The sequence below is a fragment of the Mobula birostris genome, chromosome 32, assembly GCF_030028105.1.
Source record: "Mobula birostris isolate sMobBir1 chromosome 32, sMobBir1.hap1, whole genome shotgun sequence".
NCBI lineage: Eukaryota > Metazoa > Chordata > Chondrichthyes > Myliobatiformes > Myliobatidae > Mobula > Mobula birostris.
In genome coordinates, this window is record NC_092401.1 from 6,535,694 (window position 1) to 6,558,320 (window position 22,627).

General features: G+C 47.4%; 1 protein-coding gene across 1 annotated transcript in view; it reads right to left on the reverse strand.

Annotated features, from left to right (window-relative positions):
• LOC140191035 (mitochondrial adenyl nucleotide antiporter SLC25A24-like) overlaps positions 1 to 22,627 on the reverse strand; it is a 54,453-nt gene that overhangs the window by 18,465 nt on the left and 13,361 nt on the right. The window contains exons 2-7 of the mRNA XM_072248085.1: positions 20,518 to 20,644; positions 12,443 to 12,530; positions 10,004 to 10,115; positions 5,546 to 5,704; positions 4,486 to 4,635; positions 2,381 to 2,488 (exon numbers count right to left, since the gene is read on the reverse strand). Coding sequence (XP_072104186.1) covers positions 2,381 to 2,488; positions 4,486 to 4,635; positions 5,546 to 5,704; positions 10,004 to 10,115; positions 12,443 to 12,530; positions 20,518 to 20,644 — 744 coding nt within the window. The remainder of the gene's footprint in view (positions 1 to 2,380; positions 2,489 to 4,485; positions 4,636 to 5,545; positions 5,705 to 10,003; positions 10,116 to 12,442; positions 12,531 to 20,517; positions 20,645 to 22,627) is intronic.

Below are 22,627 nucleotides of genomic sequence, written 5' to 3' on the forward strand. Positions count from 1 at the left end.
CCATTATTAAAGACCTCCAGCACACATGGCATGCTCTTTTCTCACTGTTACCATCAGGTAGGAGATACAGAAGCCTGAAGGCACACACTCAGCGATTCAGGAACAGCTTCTTCCCCTCTGCCATCCGATTCCTAAATGGACATTGAACCCTTGGACACTACCTCACTTCTTTTGATATACAGTATTTCTGTTTTTGCATGTTTTTTTAATCTATTCAATACTGTACATTTACTTTAATGGATTTACTTATTTATTATATTTTTTTTCTCTTCTATATTATGTATTGAACTGCTGCTGCTAAGTTAACAAACTTCATGTCACATGCTGGTGATGATAAACCTAATTCTCATTCTCATTCTTTCTGTGACTTCGTGGGTCTTTTCCGGGTGATCCAGTTTCCTCCCAAATCCCAAAGATGCGCAGGTTAGGAAGTTAAATTGCCACAAGCAATGTAGATGAGTTGGAGAATCCAGGAGGAGATGTGGAAATGGGGAGAATTAAAGGGATCAGTGTAGGATTAGGGTGAATTGGTGGTTGATGGTTAGCATAGATCTGGTCTGTCTCTGTGTTGTATGTCTCTGTAATATTGTTCCTGATAACTGTAAAACTCGGCTAATCCAGAACACTTGGAGCGTTATTAGTGCCGGATTTGCAAATCTTCCAATTGCACATAGTTGTGCGGTCACTAGAGTCCAGCATATCATGGACCACACACACATCAAATGAAGAAGTTCTCGGAAGAGCCCAAGCAGCTCGATCACTCACACCAACAATAAGAGAAAGACAACTCAGATTCCTGGGACACATCATGCGGAAAGATGAACTAGAAAAACTCATACTCTCTGGAAAGATTGAGGGGAGCAAACCTAGAGGAAGACCTCGGCTTATGTACATCAAAAGCCTAGCCAGGTGGCTACACATCGAGGAAAGGGAAATCATCCAAAAAATGAAGGATAGATCTATATGGAAAACCATGGTCACCAAAGTCTGCATCGGATATGGTACCTAGACAGACAGACGGAGTCCAGTATGATGTTCTCCCAAGGGGGTGTCTATTGCTGGGTCAGGTGAACATACCTGGATCCTTAATTTCTGGAATGTTAGGGTGGATTCCCTCAATGGAGAACACCCGTGTGTGACCCAGTTTAATGCAGAGAGGCTGACACACGGGTTGATGCAGGTGCTAAACTCCAGGCAGCTTCGCTCTCTGGATCTCAGGGACTCACAAGCCTACAAGACTCTCCACCACAACAAGGTGGCAATCCTCAGAGAAACTGGATGTAATTCAATACCAACAACAAATTTCAATTTCTTCTTTATTTTAAATTTTACATGGACCAGGGAAGTTTAAAGGGATTGCAGGAACCAGTACCCCTGAGAGTCCAGATTATAGAACTACAGTGATGATCATAACGCCATTGAACTAAACCCATCTGCTGACACATGTTCTAAATCTCTCCATCCCCTACATATTCACGTCTGTCTAAACACCTCTATCTATCCATCCGTCCATCTGTTTATTTAGAGAAAAGACATGGAACAGACCCTCCCAGCCCAACAAGCCACACTACACTGCCCAATAACCTACCTATTTAAAACTAGCCCAGTCACGGGGCAATTTACAATGACCAATTAACTTACTAACCAATGCATCTTTGGACTCTGGGAGGAACCCAGAGCCCCTGGAGGAAACCGACATGATCACGGGGAGAACATACAAACTTACAAACTCTTGACAAACGACAAGATCTTAGAAACACCGGCAGAACTGAACTGCGAACTCCAAGCGTCCCAAACCGTGATAGCGTTGTGCTAACTGCTATGTGACTGTGATGCTTCCACCGCCCCGGCGGTGTATTCCAGGCATCTATCACTCCCTGTGTAAAAAAAACACTACCCTGCACATCTCCTTGAAACTTTCCCCCACTCACCCCTGGGTTCCAGTATTTGCTATTTCTGCCCTGGGAAGGAGACTTCCATCTTTTTATTTATAAACCACTGTTCGGTTGCCCCTCCACCTCTGGCACTTTGGAGGAAACCACACAGGTTGGTCCAGCCTTGTTTCTCCTTATTCCTAATGCATCTCTAATCCAAGCAGAATCCCAGTTGGTCCCAAGCTGGTCCAGCCTTGTTTCTCCCTGCACCTGATTAATCCAAGCACAATCCCAGTCAACCTCTCCTGCTCCTTTTCCAAAACCTCCATGTCCTTCCTGTACTGCCGTGCCCAGAGCTGCCCACAGTTCTCCAAATGCAGCTTCACCACAATGGAAAACACTACCTCCTGAGCCAGGCACTGAACTGTCAGGATTCCTGCGTGGTTGGATGACAGATTCTCGGAGTTTTACCGAACTCAGTTCCCGGGGCCCTTGAACTTGCTTACCTCCATCGGGAAGATGAGTGTCTGACTGGTGACGCCAGCGAGGGATCCCGCAATGAACCGCTCGTGCACCTCCAGTGTGGACTTCTGGACAAGGAAGATCTTCTTATACTGTTTTGAGGTTATAAAGAAGAAAACCTTAGCAGCAGACTGCCTACGTGATGCCACATGACAGAAGTTCACTCATTGGGAATAGAAGAGAAGAACAGTGGGAGAGTGGAGCATTCTTTCAGAGGGCCAGCACAGCTAGGATGGGCTGAATAGCCCCTATACCACCCTGATAAAGGCGTCCTTCTCAAGGGCATTTGTGAAATGTTTTGACTTGACTAACAGAACTGGTGGGTGCATCGATCAGACATTGACCTGCAGCCTTGAAGTCTCTGGAAAAACTCAGGGTATCCCAGATTTATTGACAATAAATACATTTGGAGGGTGGTTCCTGCTGTGACCTCAGGAAACACAGTGGCCTAAATGTGCACAGAAAGAGCCCACAAAAAAGTAACCGGATAACAATACAATTATCAGCTTTGTCAATCCACAAGTGCTGGCTCTGAGGCCCACAGGAAACCTCCTGTTCTAAACAGAACTATGGGATCACTTATTCTTCCCAGCCACGACCTCCCGACCCCACCAAGAGAGCAGATGAGGTCTTCCATTCACGTCTCATCTGACCTAACTGGCGGTCTCACGGTTGTATCGTGGCATTGGCCTGGGTGCTTATGGTCCAGACGAAGCATTGCCCACTGACAGTGTTGACAGGAGATTACAGGATTACTAGCTGGCACTCCCGCACCTTTTACATGATGGCTGCTGGCATCAGGTAGAAGATACAAGAGCCTCAGGACTTGCAGCACCCACCAAGAACAGTTACTACCCTTAAACCATCAGGCTCTCGAACAAAGCGAATAACTACACTCACTTGCCCATCCATTGAGATGTTCCCACAACCTATGATCTCACTTTAAGGACTCTGTCTCATTATCTCATGCTCTCATTTATTGCTATTTATTTATATTTGCACAGTTTGTTGTCTTCTGCACTCTGGCTGATCTTTCATTGATCCTGTTAGAGTTACTATTCTATAGATTTGCTGAGTATGCCCGCAGGAAAATGAATCTCAGGGCTGTATATGGTGACATATACGTATGTTGATAATAAAACTTACTTTGTGCTTTGTAAGGGCAACAGGAAACAAAATGCTTACAGATCTTATGTGATGGAAAGATCTCAAGGTGAAATTATTTGAGAGTTCCTCTCCCCACAATCCCTCTGCCTCCCTCACTCCTGCTGCCTTCCTTCCCCTATCCCTCTGGAAGGGTCCCCACACACCCTTCTAAGCTGCACCTTACAAATCTTGTTATTCCTCCTCCTTCCCCCCTTCACACACCCTTCTTATACCACATCTCACTCAGTCTATCATCCCCTACTGCTTAAGACATAGGAGCAGAATTAGTACATTCGGCCCGAGTCTGTTCTGCTGTTCCATCATGGGTGATTTATTATCCCTCTATCCCTCTCAATCCCATTCTCCTGCCTCCCCGTCCCCGTCCCCACCGCAACATGTTATACCCCTATTATTCAAAAACCTATCAACATCTGCTTTAGAATACCCAATGACTTGGCCTCCACAGCTGTCTATGGTAAGGAACTCTACAGATTCACCACCCCCTGGCTAAAGAAGTTCCTCCTCATCTCTGCTGTAAAGGGACGTCCTTGTTTTCTGAGGCTGTGCCCTCTGGTCCTGCACTCTCCCATTACAGGAAATATCCTCTCCACACTCACTTTATCTGGGCTTTCAATATTCCATACGTTTCAATGAGATCCTCCCCCCACCCCCACTGGCAACCCCTGCCTTCTTCTAAACGCCAGCGAGTATAAGCCCAGAGTCATCAAAGACTCCTCACACATTAACCCTTTCATTCCCAGGATCATTCTCGTGAACCTTCTCCGGACCCTCTCCGATGCCAACACATCCTTTCTTAACCAAGGTGCCCAAAACTGCTCACAATACCCAAATACTCTTCCCTACTTCTCCAAGTCCATTGCATCACCCTTTCCCTTCCTCTCCTATCTCCAAAGTCTCCACTCTCTCAAACCCCTTGCAGTACCTGTTCATAGGCCATGAATTTGATGCCAGTCTCCGGGGTGATTTTCAGCACGTTGACCCCATTCCCTCGCCACAGGGATAAGTATCCTCCCTCTGCCACCATCATCTTCCAAACACCAGCCAGGTTCAACTTCCGCTTAGCCGCAAAGACCTGGAGAAAAGAGAGCGACTGATCCTTACCCAGGGCTGTTAACGTTCCTGTACTCTGGAGTGAGTGCAGTCAACATATCGAACGAGCAGTGGCTTAGCCTGAGATGACGACCCCACGTACCCTGGTGCCAAGACTTACTGCAGAGGGAGGGGGCAGCGATGTCGAGCCGGATCACAGGACCGAGCTTGGCAGATTCAGACGAACGGACCCAGCTCACAGAATCCACATCCTTGGAATCAGATCATAGGACATTGACCAGCAGATCCTGATTCCCCAAAAGACTACCCGACCCTGGCTGGATTGTGCGGTCTAGATCACCATACCCAGACCTCTAGGGACAGCATGGTTGTGTAGAGGTTAGCGTAACGTGATAACAGTGCCAGCGACCCTGGTTCAATTCTGCCACTGTCCGTTAGGAGCTTGGATGTTCTCCCCATGACTGTGTGGGTTTCCTCCTGGTACTGCGTACGGGTTAGCAGCTTAATAGGTCACATGGGTATAATTGGGTAGTGCGCGTTCATTGCATTGGATAGATAGATCCATAGATCCATATCAACACCACTGGAGCATTCACAGATCATTGGATTCATACAGTCACTTACAAACCAACACTGACTCCTGTTTACTAGCTCCAGATTTAGCGGTTGCAGATCACCAGTTATAGATTACTGATTACAGATCACTTGTTCCATATCAATTCCAGATTGTTGACCCCAGATCACCAGTGCTAGATCGCTGGCTCTAGGTCACTAGTTCCAGATCAGTGGCTCCATTAGGTCGTTTGTTTCAGATCAATGAATCCAGGACAGCTGCTTCACACCTCGGGGTCACCGTGCCCGGTGTTAGTCACTGTGCCCGCCCACTGTGACCACCCTGCTTCTGGTTCCTTTCGCCACGAACCCAACTTCACCTGCATGTAGATCTTCATCCGGTCCAGGGGTGCCGTGCAGGTGCGGGACACAGCGCCGGCAATCGCTCCTGCCAAGAGCTGCCTCCACCAGGTCCCAGTCTTTCTTTCCGTCTCTGAGAATTCATCCACAATGGTCAAGGACTCCCCGATGTCCAAGAACTGTAAGTCAAGTTTGCAGAGTTTAGGTAAGTCATCTTTCTATTTAAAGGGGCTTGAGTTAGTTCAACAGCAAACAATCTGCCGCAGCAATTCAGTAGGTCATCAACATCTGTGGGGGGAAAGGAAATGTTGATATTTTGGGTCCTAACCCTGCATTAGGACTGTAATCTGGAACAGCAATCTGCTGGAGGAATTTGGTGAGTGTAGCAGCACCGGTGGGGGAAAGGAACCCTGATGCAGGGTTTCAACCCGAAACAAAGACAATTTCTTTCCTCCCACAGATGCTACATGAGAAAGACTGGATGAACTGGGCTTGTACTCATTGGAATTTAGAAGATTGAGGGGGGATCTGATTGAAACGTATAAGATCCTAAAGGGATTGGACAGGCTAGATGCAGGAAGATTGTTCCCAATGTTGGGGAAGTCCAGAACGAGGGGCCACAGTTTGAGGATAGAGGGGAAGCCTTTTAGGACCGAGATTAGGAAAAACTTCTTTACACAGAGAGTGGTGAATCTGTGGAATTCTCTGCCACAGGAAACAGTTGAGGCCAGTTCATTGGCTATATTTAAGAGGGAGTTAGATATGGCCCTTGTGGCTACGGGGGTCAGGGGGTATGGAGGGAAGGCTGGGGCGGGGTTCTGAGTTGGATGATCAGCCATGATCATAATAAATGGCGGTGCAGGCTCAAAGGGCTGAATGGCCTACTCCTGCACCTATTTTCTATGTTTCTATGTTTCTATGACCTGCTGAGTTCCTCCTGCATCTGCATCTCTTGTGTCTCCTGAGCTGGTTGAGTGTTGGGGTATAAGGCAGTCATAACTCTGAAGTTGTCAGCTTCAGACTCTCATGCCTAGCTCAGGAGACTGGTGGCTGAATTCCAAGGCTGGGGGCCTGAATGCAGAAGTCCAGGCCACCGCTCCAGATCCGTACCAAAGGAAAGCCACACGGACAGAGTTGTGGTCTTTCTCACCTTAGGGTAAAGAGAAGCCCCGCTTACTCCCTTGGGTGGGTGTAAAAGATCCCAATGCACCATTCTGGGGAAGATTTGACAAGCTTTCCTTTGTGTCTTGGCCAGTATTTATCCTACATTGAGCTCAATAAAAATGGATTATCTGCTGTGGATCCCGTTGCTGTTTATAGGATTCTGCTGCGTGTGTTCTGCCTACTTCAATGGCAATGAAAGGTTTTGGAAGTCCTGAAAGGGATATAAAAGGTGATATAGAAATGAAACTGTCCACTTTATCTTTATCATGCAGGGAATTAACACCACCAGCAGTTCCAAACCTGGAGCTCCCCTCCCGCTGCCAGAGACAGAGGTGGATTTTAGCCTCATGACGGAGGGATCATCCTGAGGCAAAGACTGTAAGGATTTGGACAAAAGGCAAGAGGATAGAATTGCAGTACGATTAGCCACAATTATCAGGGTCAATACAACACTGTGGCTGGAATTTATTTACATGTCACCCCTTCCTACCAGTGTTTAGATAACCGAGACTGATCTCCATATTTAGAAAGTTGCAACTTTTTAAAACTCTGTTTAGGCCACATCTGGAGAACTGCGTACAGTTCTGGTCACCCCCCTATAGGAAGGGTGTTGAGGCTTTGGAGAGGGTGCAGAAGAGGTTTAGCAGGATGCTGCCTGGTTTAGAGGGCACGGGCTATCACGAGAGGCTGGAGAAACTTGGGTTGTTTTCTCTGGAGCGGCAGCAGCTGAGGGGAGATCTGATAGAGGTTTCCAAGATTATGAGAGGCATAGATAGAGTAGATAAGGCATGTCTGTATCCCAGGGTATAAATATCTAATACCAGAGGGCATCCATTGTAGGTGAGAGGGGGTAGGTTTAAAGGGGACGTGAGGCATAAGTTTTTTACTTAGAAAGTCATGGATGCCTGGAACGTGCTGCCCGGTATGGTGGTAGAGGCAAATACATCAGAGGCTTTTGGGAGATGTTTGGATAGGCACATGGATGTGAGGAAGATGGAGGGACATGGACATGGTGTAGGTAGGAGGGATTAGTTTTTGAGGGTTTTTGATTTGCTTTTTAGCAGGTTTAGCACAACATTGTGGGCCGAATGGCTTGTTCCTGTGCTGTACTGTTCTACATTCTGTGTTCTATTTCCATTCAAAACAGGAGGAGGTCATTTCAGTCATCAAGTCTATTCTGGGTCACAGAGAGATCCCATTCTGCAATAACACCGACTCTGATTTATTTTCCTCACATTTCCTCAACTCCCCCCAGAATCTTCCACTCACCTAGGGGCAATTACAAGGTTACGGGGTGGTGGGGTGGAGACAGGTCTCCACTACAGGAGGTGTAAGGTGCTCCTTCCCTCCGCTAGCCTGCAGGTCACCCTTGGGCAAGTTGTAGCATCTGCTTAACTACAGTAAACGGTCCTATGAGCAGCTGGTGCTTATCACAAGTCCTGGTTACGTGACCACTGACAACAAGCAGACAATCCCTGGAGAGTATTGATAATGGCTGGGGTCACCTGTCTTGTAAAGACACTGCCCAGAAGAAGACAATGGCAAACCACTTCTGTAGAAAAACTTGCCAAGAACAATCATGATCAAAGACCACGTCATACAACACAGCACCTACCAGAAATTTGGACCAGCTGAGAGACACAGAGACCCATTTCTGTACTTCATCACCAACCAACACATCAACCCGAAATGTTATCTCTGTTTTTCTCTCTCCGCAGATGCTGCCTGACCTGCATTTTCTGTTATTTTTAATATTCCAGATTTCCACTATTTTCATGGGCCCCTTTAGTTCACAAAGACATTCAAGATGTTTGATCTTATATCATGTTTTACCTCCCCCACCATCCCCACCTCCTGCATCCTTCTACGTACTCACACCCTATTAAAAATACAGAGTAGTTCAATCTCAGGTTCCAACCTACAGGCCAAGATCTGTGATTCACCAAGAAAAGGGGTTCCATACAATGGCAGAGCTAGTCCGTGCTGGCTCAGTGTGTGCCCGTGGCTCACTCCGGGTCTCCTGAAGCCCCACTTCAGTAGGACAGCACAGGGGGGTCGCTGCCTCGCAGTTCCGAGATCCTCGATTCAATCCTGACCTCAGGCACTCTCTGTACCTGCGCAAGCACGCTCCCTCCGCGACTGCTTCAGTTTCCGCACACATCCCAAGGTAGATCAATTGGCCAGTGCAAGTTTCCCCTTGGTATTGGGTAATAGCAAAAAGAACCAAAGGAGAGCTGACGGGCATGCGAGAGAGAGGTAACATTGTGGGGAAACACAGGAAAGTAAGAGGTGAATAATGGGATTAATCTGTCGGGGGTTAGTATGGACCTGATGGGCTGAGCAGCCTCCTCTTGTGTTACAGTAACTAATGTTGGTGTCACACATTGATTATTAAAGAGAGAGACAGTGAACAAATCTGCTCTCAGTGTCAGTTCAGTGCAAGTGGAACCAATGCCCATACAGGTGGTGACTGGGTACTTCCTATGGCCTCTTTGGGTCAGAGGTCAGCAAGGTGGCCAAACCTCCAGGACTGAAGTCTTCAGGAATCAAAGATTATCTTCAAGGACATTGAAGTACCAGAAGGGAGACAGCTGGATAAATAAAAACTTCATCAACTGGCTTAGAAAATGACTGAGAATTAGGGCTGCCGGAATGGGAGTGATGTTTGGAGAATCATTTTCTGAATGAATGAGGCAAATAGAACAACATTGTGATGGACGTGTCAGCTGACCAATGGATGTATAGGGGCCATGTATCTGCTCTCTATCTGTATTGTATTATGTGTTGTGCGTTTATCATGGTAACCAGTCACACGAGTGGGGGTGTGCTAAGTGCAAAGGGAATAAGTCACGAATTCGTGTGCTTTGTTCATCGCAGTTTGCAGTCGCTGGGGACCAGCGGAGGTCGTATCTTTTGCTGACGATTAATTACGCTTAGCTTACATTTGGGGTCGCTTAAGCTTCGTCGCTTCAAGATTATACGTTTGCTAATTGGCAATAAAGGATCGAAATACATATTCTCGACTTTTGGACCAATCATTATTGGAGTGAAGGCACGTCATGCAAGCATAACAAATCCACGGGGCCACCGGAAATGGGTACACAGGGATGGCCAGTCAAGTTAGACAACCAATAGCATGAAGAAGTGAAGAGGATATCACGAGGATGGGCAGATGACCAATGACAGAAGCTGTGTTGGGGGTGGGGGGGCCTGGGTGGAATGCTTCGTAACATCCTCAGGAATGCAATTCAGGTTGAAAGCCCACTTGGCCAGCAACATGTGGGGGCATCTTTAACACTGGGTATTGCACTTACTGTCGAGTGTTTCCAGTGTTCCACAATCTCCTCCATTTTAGAAAGCGGGTTAAAGATGAAATGGTCTCGAAATTCAGTCCAGTCCACTGTAATCGTCCCATCCTTGTCCATACTGAGGGAGAAATTGGAGAAACATTCAGAAAATTTAGTGTCAATGATAGCAATCGTGCAATGGCTCCATCCTCTGCAGCCAATGTCTCCTTCCAACCCACTGTAATGTCCTTGAGGGTGGATACCTTTGTCCACTCTACACAGGGAAATACAAAGAGGCACAGAATCACTACAATCTGTGCAGCTGGTTCCTTCAGCTAACTACACTGTTGTATGTGCATGACTAATATATGCATGTTACATATTTTAACATCATACGAGGGGTGATTGATACGTTCGTGGCCTAAGGTAGAAGGAGTCAATTTTAGAAAACCGAGCACCTTTATTTTTCCCAACATAGTCCCCTCCTACATTTACACACTTAGTCCAGCAGTCGTGGAGCATATGGATCCCTTCTTTGTAGAAGTCAGCGTCTTGGACCTCCAGAAAGTGGTCCACAGCAGGGGTGGTCGATAAGTTCGTGGCCTAAGGTAGACGGAGATGAGTTATTAACTTCAAACTTTCTACATAATCACTCAAAGAGTTGAACCGCAAGAGCATGTAACGAGAGCTGTATAACTCATCTCCTTCTACCTTAGGCTATGAACTTATCAATCACTTACATATAGACCATAAGATATAGGAGCTGAATTAGGCCATTCGACCCATTGAGTCTGCTCCAACATTTCACCACGGCTGATCCAATTTTCCTCTCAGCCCTAATCTCCTGCCTTCTCGTGTCACTTCATGCCCTGACCAATCAAGAACCTACAAGCCACTGCCTTAAATGTACATAAAGACTTGGCCTCCACAGCCACCTGTGGCAAAGAATTCCACAGATTCATCACTCTCTGGCTAAAGAAATTCTTCCTCATCTCCATTCTAAAAGGATGCCTTCTATTGTGAGACTGTGTCCTCTCCCACCAGAGAACACATCCTTACCACATCCACTCTATCAAGGCCTTTCAATATTCGATAGGTTTCAATTAGGACACCCTTCATTCTTCTGAATTCCAGTGAACATAAGCCCAGAGACATCAAGTGTTCCAGCCATTCAATCCTGGAATCATTTTTGTGTATATGTTACATGGCTTTCCGCTACGTACGTATATGAGAAGAAAGATTGACTTTCACGTCCACTTTATTCACAGATTTTGTGAATCAATTCAGTCTTCTGAAAGAAACCTCTTGACTTGAGGGGTCATTTCTTGACACATTTCAACAGCATACTGAGCTCTCCATCCAGTCTTCGGGGACTGATTTGGGGATGGGCGAGACATGGAGACGTAATGATAGGATGCAGTTTCTGTGTTCATTGATTGAGACACAGCAAGGAATAGGCCCCTCCGGCCCCTCAAACTGAGCCAAGCAGCATCCCCCAATTTAATCTGAGCCTAATCACAGGGCAATTTACAACAACCAAATAACCGACCAACCACTAGGTCTTTGGAGACTATAGCACCCGGAGAACAGGCTGCAGCGGGAACTGCACCTGGGTTGCCAGGACTGTAAAGCGTTGTGCTAACCGCTACACCAATGTATCGCCCCATTGTAACTGCGTTGTATTTCATCACGTCATTGTGCTGAGAGAAGAGAAAAACACAGTTTCATATTATCAACAAAGGAGCAAAACACTGATGAGGAATGGCAGAGGCACACTGTCCAAGGGACAGTACTGAGGGAGTGTCTCGCTGTCGGAGGGACGGTACCGAGGGAGTGTCTCGCTGTTGGAGGGACGGTACCGAGGGAGCGTCTCAGTGTCAGAGAGAGAGCTGCTCTATCGAATGGGACTAGCAGGTCGGTGCAGAGGGTTGCTCTCTCTCAGATGGAACACAAAGTTCTCTTGGTTGGATAGAAATGTTCCCACAGCTACCAGATGAAGGGAGGCAGGGTTTGTACTCCAAGCTCAGCCTAACCCTTACCCTTTGCTGCTCAATTTTCCATCACCCGTGTGCCTATCCAGGAGTTTCTTAAATGTCCGCAATGTATCTGCCTTTACCCGCCCACCCCCACACAGAATTACATCGCACACACCATTCTATGTGTAAAAATCACCTCTGACATCTCCCCTCTACTTCCCTCCCAACACCTTTAAATTATGCCCTTTCCACCCTGGGATAAAGTCTCCGTTTCCCACTCGATCTCTGCCTGTTTTCTCTCAATGGGGACGGTAAGTGCCGAGAACGAGAATATTGTTGAGTTGGGCCAAGTGAGGGGTGGGAAAGAGGGGTGTACGACTGGAGGGGGGGTGAGGAATTGCTCACCAATTACAGCCGCATTGTCCGAGATGGAATGGGGAGAGGACCGTCATGAAGTGAGATCCCTGGCTCACCGCGCTCCGCGTCTTACCTCAGCAAGATCTTCTCGGCTTGCTGGCGAGTGATCGTGATGCCCTGGTTCAAAAGCGCCTGCTGAATCTCATAGGCGTCGATTTCACCTGGTCAAAGGCACCACAACACGAAAGAAAAGACAGGCTGAAGCAGGCCAGATGGGAAGCATTTCTGGTTATTTTAGTTTAATTAATTCCAGACATGCCTTCTTTAAAACAACAGACACTCACAATACTAAAGCATCTCAGCAGGTCAGGCAGATCTATGGAAATGAATAAGCAGTCTATGTTTCCAGCTGAGATCCTTCTCACAGATGAAAAGGAAGGGGGAAGACGCCAAAATAAGAATGTGAGGGGAGGAGGAGGTTGGCTAGAAGGTGGTAGGTGAAGCCGGGAGGGTAGGAAAGGTAGCGGGCTGCAGAGGAAGGGATCTGATGGGAGAGCAGAGTGGACCATGGGAAAAAGGGAAGGAGGGGGACACTAACGGGGAAGTGATAGGCGGGCGAGAAGAGGCAAGAGGCCAGTGTGGGGTCGAGAAGAGGGAACGGGGAGGAAATTTTCTTTACCGGAAAGAGAAATCAATATTCATGCCATCAGTTCGGAGGCTATGCAGATGAAATATGAGGTGTTGCCCCCCCACCCTGAGTGTGGCCTCATCATGGCGCAAGAGGAGGCCATGGACCAACACGTCAGAATGGGGAATGGGTAACGTCGTTAGAATGTCGGGCCACCAGGGAGTTCCGCTTGTGGCGGATGGCGCAGAGGCGCTGGACGATGCGGTCTCCCAATTTACGACGGGTCTCGCCAATGTACGGGAGCAGCAGATACAATAGACAGTCCTGGCAGATTCACAGGGGAGGCATTGCCTCACCAGGACCGGCTGCTTGGGGGCCCTGACTGGAGGTGAGGGAGGAGGCGAGTGGGCAGGTGCAGTACTTAGGCCGTGTGACAGGATAAATGCTTGGAGGGAGTTTAGTCGGGAGGGACGAATGGACGAGGGAATTGCGGAGGGAGCAATCCCTGCGGAAAGCAGAGGGAGGGGAAGGTAAAGGTATGTTTCGTGTTAGGATCCCTGAGGAGATGGCGGAAGTTGCGGAGAGTGATGCATTGGACGCAGAGGCTGACGGGGTGGTAGGTGAGGACAAGAGGAACTCTATCACTGCTAAGGCAGCGGGAAGATGGAGTGAGGATGGATGTTTGGGAAATGGAGGAGATGCGGGTGAGGGCAGTATCAATATTCTTTAAATATCCCAAACAGAGAGCAGTCACTGCATTGCCACCCATCAGTCAGATTGGGTAAGGAGAGCAAGTCCTTTCCTCAGTGAATCGGAGGGTCCTTGCAACAATTCATGGTCACCATTACAAATGGATATTAATACTTCCTTACAATATAGGAGGCCATTTGGCCTAACAAGTCTATTCTGGCTCTCAGAGCAACCTCAACTGGTACAGTCCCCAACTTATTTATCTCTCTATCTGATTTAGAGATACAGTGCGAAACAGAAACTCCGGCCAGCGATTTGCACCGCCCAGCAACACACACGAGTCCAATCACAAGACAATTTACCATGACCAATTAACCTACCAACCGGTACCTCTTTGGATTGTGGGAGGAAACTGTAGCACCCAGAGGAAACCCACGCAGTCACAGGGAGCACGTACAAACTCCTTACAGACAGCAGTGGGAATTGAACTCTGAACTCCAACTCCCTGAGCTGTAATTATGTGGTGCTAACTGTTACGCTACTGTGGCGCCCAGTTATTTTGCTGCAACCTGTTCTCTCTCACTTGACCAACCTGATTCAACCCCCCACCTCTCCTTGGTGGCCATTCACAGCAGCCAGTTAAACCAGAGCACCCAGAGGGACCCAGTGGTCTCAGAGAGAAGATGCAAACGCCACACAGACAGGTCCATTTCAAATCCAAATTCATGGAGCCGTGAGCCATTTAAAATCCCCAGGTGCTTTGGTAGGATGTAAACTCATGAATTATTAGTTCTGGCCGATAGGTTACAAGACCACGATCTTATCTATCACCTCTCCCCCCCAATCTCTTTCAGTTGGCACAGAGTATTTCCTGGCAATGACTTTGCCCTCAACCCTTTCATCCATCCTAGCACCTTTCAAGCTGAAGAAGGAATAGTAGGAGGCCAGGACAAATACAGTGAGGCCACCCAGCCCAGACCATTCAAATGGAGCAAAAACAAGTTTCCTCTGATCCCAGGAGGACAAGCACAGCTGACACCTTGGAACATAGCAAGTATCTAGAAAGGCAAGCACGACGTGAGCTTTCTTGCAAAGGCTTTGAAATACAAAAAGTCGGGAGGTCTTGCTAAAATTGCACAAAGTTTAGCCAAGGTCACACTTGGGGCACTACATATAGGTCTGATCTTCTTAGTTAAGGAAGGATGGAGACAGTGAACTGAGAGTGCACTAAGTTGAATTCAGGGATAAAGGAGTTAAAGATCAGAATCAGAGTTTTTGGCACTGACATTAACAGTGAAATTTGTTATTTTTGGCTTCCCGGCACTGAAATTAACAGTGAAATTTGTTATTTTTGGCCAGCAATGCAGGAATAACAAATTATGATAAATTACCATACAAGAGTAAACGATGCAGAAGTCGTGGTCCTGGATCATTCAGAAATCTGGTGGTGGAAGAGGAGAAGATGTCCCTAAGTTGTTCAGTGTGGGTCTTCAGGCTCCCGTACCTGTTCCCAGATGGTAGTAATGAGAAGAGGGCATGTCCTGGACGGTGAGAGGCCCTTCGTGGTGGGTTTTACTGTCCTGAGGCATCGCCTCCTGAAGATATCCTCAGTGGTGGGGAGGTCTGGTGCCAGAAAGGACCTAGCCGAGTCCCCAACCCTTTGCGGCCTCTTCCGACCCCAGGCATCGGAGCCTCCACACCAAGCAGTGCAGAATCCTCCACAGAACATCTGCAGAGATTTACGAGCGTCTTTGGTTACACAGTAAATCTCTTCAAACTCCTAATGAAGTATAGCCACTGTCGTGCCTTCTCCATGACTGAATCAGTATGTTGGGCCCAGGATTGACCCTCTGAAACGCTGATGCTCGGGAATTTGAAACTGCTCCCCCTTTCCACTGCTGAGGACAGGTGTGTGTTCCTTTACTCGCCCTTCCTAAAAGTCCACAATCCGGTCCTTGGTCTTGCTAATGTTAGGGGCAAGGTTGTTGCGTTGCCGCTCGACCAGCTGGCCTATTTTGCGGCTGAAGCCCCCTCCTCACCATCTGAGTTCCTACCACCAACTCGGTGCTAGCTGTGAACTTGTAGATGGCGTCTGAGCTGTGCCCGGACATACAGTCAAGGGTGCAGAGAGGGTATCGCAGTGGGCTGGCCACGCATCCTTCAGCGGCTCCTGTGTTGAGCGTCAGTGAGGAGGAAGTGAGATTAACGATCCATAATGACTCTCGTCTGCCAGTGAGGAAGGCAAAGGTCCAGTTGCAGAGGGAGATACGGAGGCCCAGGTTTTGAAGCTGGCTGATCAGCACCGGGGAGATGATGGTGTTGAGTGCTGAGCCGTGATTGATAAACGGTAGCCTGATGCAGATACTGCTGTGTCTAGTTGGTCCAAGGCTGGGTGGAGAGCCAGCAAGACTGCATCTGCTGTAGACCTGTTGTGGTGCTTGGCAGACTGCAGTGCGTCCACAGCTCAAGCAGGAGGTAACGTAAGCACCAGTCAAAGCATTTAATCACAGCAGATGTGACAGCTGCCAGGTGAAAGACATTAAGCCAGCTCTTTTTGGGGCCTGATACGACTGATGCCCTTTTGAAGCAGGCGTGAACCTCTGACTACAGCAATGAGTGGTTGAAGATATCCTTGAACACTCTCACCAGTTGGTTGGCACAGGTTTTCAGTATCCTGCCAGGTACACCGCCAGGGTGTGATGCCTTGATGGCGTACCTGGCAGGTCTTCCGTAAAAGTGTGCCCCTGTTCTTTGGACGTTTATGAAAACGACAGGGGATCTTCATGCAGTAAGATTTGCAGCCCATTGGTGATGTGAGGATGTTCACTCTGGTAGAGGTCTCTGACACCACGGGGATTAGCCACAAGATAAAAGTTCACTCATTTAAGACTGAGACGAAGAGGAATTTCTTGTCTCGAAGGGCTATGAGTATGGAATTCATTGCCCTAGATGTTCAGCCATTTAAGGCTGAGGGAGAGATATACTTTGAACACAGGACAATCAAGGGTTATGGGAAATGGGCAGAAAGCGGAACTCAAACTTAAGAGGCAGAGTGCCCTAACTCTGCTCCTGTGTCGTACAATCTCATGGAGACCAACAGTCACTCTAGTCACGGTCACTGAAAGCAAGCATGCAAGTGCAGCAGGCAGTGAAGAAAGCTAATGGCATGCTGGCCTTCCAAACAAGGGGAATTGAGTATAAGAGCAAAGAGGTCCTTCTGCAGCTGTACAGGGCCCTGGTGAGACCACACCTGGAGTACTGTGTGCAGTTTTGGTCTCCAAATTTGAGGAAGGACATTCTTGCTATTGAGGGAGAGCAGCGTAGGTTCACAAGGTTAATTCCCAGGATGGCAGGACTGTTGTATGTTGGAAGATTGGAGAGACTGGGCTTGTATACACTGGAATTTAGAAGGCTGAGAGGGGATCTTATTGAAACATATAAGATTATTAAGGGATTGGATACGCTGGAGGCAGGAAGCATGTTCCCGCTGATGGGTGAGTCCAGAACCAGAGGCCACAGTTTAAGAATTAGGGGTAGGCCATTTAGAACGGAGTTGAGGAAAAACTTTTTCACCCAGAGAGTGGTGGATATGTGGAATGCTCTGCCCCAGAAGGCTGTGGAGGCCAAGTCTCTGGATGCTTTCAAAAAAGAGATGGATAGAGCTCTTAAAGATAGCGGAATCAAAGGTTATGGGGATAAGGCAGGAACTGGATACTGATTGTGGATGATCAGCCATGATCACAGTGAATGGCGGTGCTGGCTCGAAGGGCCGAATGGCCTACTCCTGCACCTATTGTCTATTGTCTATTGAATGGCAGAGTAGGGTTGGGAGGTCCCTGTTCCTGTGTCTTGGTTTTTGTGGAGAAACTGCAATCTTTAGGTACGTTTCCAAGTTACATACTGCTGGAAATATTGAGCTGCTCTTTCATCATAGCTCGGGGCAAGTCCTGAACTCCACACTCAAAAGCACCATGCAAACACCTTCACCACAAGGACCGTCACCATTCAAGAAGGCTGATCAATATTCCTGGGAGCAGTTTGTCTTGGGCAGTTAATGTGGTTCCAGTCTCCAGGATGAATTCTTAGAAAGGGGATAAGAAGCAAGATCTGAATCAGGAAACACAGAGTGAAATCCAGTTAGTGAGACAAAGATGTGATGAGCCATGTCCTCACCAATCGGCTGAATGGGACTGGAACCCTGTTGAGTTTTCTGCTTCTCGTGTCGTCTGTCGGTAAATACAGTGGATTCTGGTTAATTGAGCCATCGGTTATTTGGGACAAATCTTAAAGAAAAAGTATACATCAAGAAAACAGCCAGGGCTCTCTCCTGTTATTTGCAACATCATGCCATTTAATTGGGACAGGAGACTGTTGCCGAACAGTTTCCAAATAGCGTTAGAGGGGAGCACTTGTGTGGATGCTAGACACGACACCTTGCTCAAATAGCATCAGTTACTTGTGTCTGCGTTCAAAAAGCAGCGATTCTTGTCACGGATAATTGTTGAGAAATAAGCAGTAAGACAATTCAGAACTGTTTTGTTCACTGCGGTTTCAAGCATTTAGGCTCAGAAATACCAGAAACACCCAGGGAAGTTGTTCACTCCTTCAACAAGTTAGGAGCCACAAAGAACTTGTGAATTTATCTTGAATGTTACAATTAAAGTGAAGATTTGGAGGATGCAACCATCAAAAATTGTATGAAGGCAGTCCATGACCTGCACTAGGTGTCTGCACTGATTTTGTTCATGTTTTTCAAAAGAGTACAGCATTGCACACAGGAAGAATTCCTCCAACAATAACTATTAGGAACTAACACCACAGATATATAGTTCTTTAGTAGTTTCAACAGTGTTCTAATTTGTTCTGTAATTCATTGAAGTTCATAATTTGTTACTCAATTGAACAATAGTTTGTCTTTTTTATACCATTTTAACTACTTCCATGAAACTTTGGCTAAATGGGGCAGCTGCTTAATTGTAGGGTCAAAATGTACTGGTCCCGATGTGTCCCAATTAACCGGGATCCTCTGTACTTGAAAAAGGACAACACTGTGTGTTTGGGTCAGGGTCAGTAGAGTGGCTGGGCATCAGAGCAGGGGGTGCTGCTGCCCCACAGCGTCAGAAATCCAAGTTCAAGGTTGAGATTCAAGACTCAAGTTTATTTATCACGTGTAGACCGAAACATGCAGTGAAATGCAGCATTTGCATTAACACACACTCAGGTTGTGCTCAGGCCAGCCCCTGACCGTCATCACACATTCCTGCGCCAACGTACCACGCTCACGGTGCTCAGCAGAACACAACAAGCAACAAAACAACAACAGCAAAACAAGCCCCATTCCTCCCTCCCACCCATGCACATAGAGAGTCCTCCAACCCCAGGACAGGCCACGTTCTTTGGTCTCCAGCCTCCAGTGGATTCTGACTTGGACTCAGCCTTGCAGACTTTGGGGTTCGACCTCCCCAGTAGACTCCGGGCTGTGACCAACGGGCCTCAACATTGGAAATTCCAATTCAACCCTCCGGCCTTGGTGCTCAACAGAGACCCCAAGAATCTGCCAATCATCAAACACTTGGCTTCAAATTCTGGACTTGCTTCTGGATAGACTCAATGAGCCCAAACACTAGCCTCGAGCTCCGGTCTCACCAATTCAGAAACCCAGGGGTTTCTCCGACCGCATTCCGCCTGCCCGCATGGAACTCTAACTACAGAACCTGCGGACAACTCGCTGACCCTGGGCGTGACTTGTCACTGGCCCACACTGACACAGCTCTGCCAGATCAACATCCAGCCCAGTGTCCGGATGTCCCACACCCACAACACTGGCCTTCCAACATGGAGTAAAGACTTAGACTCTGGCCTGCCCTCTAATTCCCCCACATCCCTCTCTCTAAACCCTAACTCCCCTCTCTGTCCCCAAAACTACCTCTACAGCCTGAAACAAAACCTAAAAAACAACAAACTCTGAGCAGTGAATCACTACGTTGCCCAGAGCCATCTCAGAATCCTGACCTTGGCTGCTGTCTTTGTGGCCATTGCATGTTCTCCCTTTATACATGGATAATCCTGTTTCCTCCCCAAAGACATACAGGCCAGTGGGTTAAAGGATATAATGTTGAGGTTATGAAGCACTGGTGAGGCCTCACTAGGAATAATCTGAGCAGTTTTGAGCTCCTTATCCAAGAAAAGATGTGCTGACATTGGAGAGGGTTCGAAGGAGGTTCACAAAAATGATTCCAGGATTGAAAGGCTTGTCATATGAGGAGTGTTTGATGGCTCTGGGTCTGTATTACTGGAATTCAGAAGAGTGAAGGGGGAAACTCATTGAAACCTATCAAATGTTGAAAGGCCTCGATAGAGTAGATTTGGTGAGGATGTTTCGTCTGTTGGGAGAGTCTAAGATCAGAGAACACAGCCTCAGAATAGAGGGGCGTCCTTTTAGAATGGAGATGAGGAGGAATTTCTTTAGCCAGAGAATGAAATTCGTTGCCACAGGCGGCTGTGAAGGCTAAGCCATTGGGTATATTTAAGGCAGAGGTTGATAAATTCTTGATTGGTCAGGGCATGAAGGGATACGGGGAGAAGGCAGGAGATTGGGGCTGAGAGGGAAAATGGATGTGTCGTGATGAAATAATGGAGCAGACTCAATGGGCCAAATGGTCTAATTCTGCTCCTGTGTCTTATGGTCTTTATTGATCGCCCTAAAGTGCCCCTAGTGCAGGTGGGAGGTATGAGAACTGGGGGTGGGGGGAAGTTGGTAGGAACACAGGTTAGTGTTGTTGGTTTGTGGTCCACATGGACTCAGTGGACGAAAGGGCCAGGTTCTATGCTGTATGTCCCTCTGACTATAGTTAACTGGAGCTACTGAGAGCAGTTGATGTCATAAATACCATCATCGTTCTGGTCAAGGCTTTTAAACATCAGCTTGAGCTTCCTCTCGTTTTGCCGCAGGTACTCCGTGAACTCGGTCAGGTTCAGCTGCCCGTCCTGATTCGTGTCCCCCGACCGGAGGATCTCCTGGGAGGAATGAGCAGAGGGTTGGAGAGAAGTGAGACATAAGTAACTTCTACGGAAGGATCGAGAAGATTTCACACCCAGCCAAATGCGCTTTTAAATCACACTCAGGATGTTGCTCTTTTCTGCGCGTTTTTTGTCTGTTTTTCTCGAGGCTGAGTTGCTAGCTCGACGCTTAGCCTGGCACAGACGAGAAGCAAGCAAGGAGCCGGCCAGATTTGAACCCGGGACCACTCGCCTCAAAGTGCACGACACTACTGGCTGCTTTCAGGATGTGCACGCCACTGGCAAATGTCACCATTTATCTTCTATCCTTTATTCACTATCCATCATTAATAACGGTGGCTTTGGAGTCACATGTAATTACAGAGGCACAGAATTCAATCATGGAGCCACAAAAAAAGCATCATCCATCATCAGGGACCCCCACCATACAGGCCATGCTCTCGTCTTGCTTTGGCCATCAGGCAGGAGGTACAGGAGCCTTAGGTACCACACCAGCAGGTTCAGGAATTTATTACCCTGCAACCATCAGGCTCCTGGAGCAGTGCAGACAACTTCACTCATCTTAACACTGAACTTGTTGTGCATTTAATCTTTTTTATATATTGTTTGATTCAGCGTTCTCGTTCATTTAAATAATTCATTACAGGTTCTATGTAAAATACGTTAATTGCATCAAGCTACCGCGCGGTATGTGCAGGCTTCGCTTAAAGTGAAGACAAAGTTATCCCCCCATTCCCGGAGTCCTGTGCCTTTCTTTGCATTATTCACAAAACATATCAGAATTGATCACTGAACACAACCTAGGACTCACTTTCAAGGACTCGACAACTCGTGCTCTCTGTTCTTATTTATTTATTGACTGATTATTGATTGATTTTCGATCTACTTATTTATTTATGGTATTTGCAGTTTGTCTCCTTTTTCCCCTTGGTTGCTTGTCAGTCTTAGTGTGTAGATTTTCATTGATTCTATTGTATTTCTTTGTTCTACTGCAAATGCCAGCGAGAAAATAAATCTCAGGGTAGTGTATGACGACATATATGTACCTTGGTCATAAACTTACTTTGAACTTTGAACCTTGAAACTGGCCCACCAACTTGAGTGTGCGTAATGACATCAAGTGTCTGCTTACACACTGCCATACTGAAATGCCCCAAGATTCTTCCACATACCCACACTGTAAGGGCAATTAACATTCCACATACCCAGGTCTTCAGGAGGTGGAGGAGACTGGAGGACCCGGAGGAAACCCACATGGTCACGGGGAAAACATGCAAACTCCACATGGACAGCATCCGGGGTCAGGATCGAACCTGCATCCCTGAAGCTGTCAGTCTCTGCTCGTCATATTGTGTAAGGATGGCAGGATTCCTTCTCAGGTCAGTAATTCTGCGGTTACCAAAGCCCCCTCGCTAAATGTATAAGTTCATACTCGGGCGCCATGGCGCGTAATGTTTAACGCAATGCTATTACAGCTTGGCTTTCTGGAGTTCGGAGGTTAATTCCGATGCCCGCGTAAGGAGTTTGTATGTTCTCCATGTGACCGCGTGTGTTTCCTTTGGGTGCGCCATTTTCCACCCGCAGTCCAAAGACATACCGGTTGGTAGGTTAATTGGTGTCTGTAAATTGTCCCATGATTAGGCTGGGATTAAATAGGTGGGTTACTGGCTGTTGTGCCAGAAGGGCCATTTGTGCACTCTATAAATAAACTCTCCAGCTGTGTGATGGGATTTGAACCCACGTCCCTCAATTGATAGTCCTGGTTTCTACACCCCAGAATTACCCCTACACTACCATAACCTATTAGGCTACAATGGTTGTCAACAAAGACAATAGATATCAGCCTGGTGAACACAAACAGTTCGATAGGAGTAGACAGTGTATATGGCTCAGCACGGACTAGATGGGCCAAAGGGTGTGCTGTACTTTTCTGTGACTCTGTAACAGTACAGCACAGGTACAGGATATCACAGATACAGA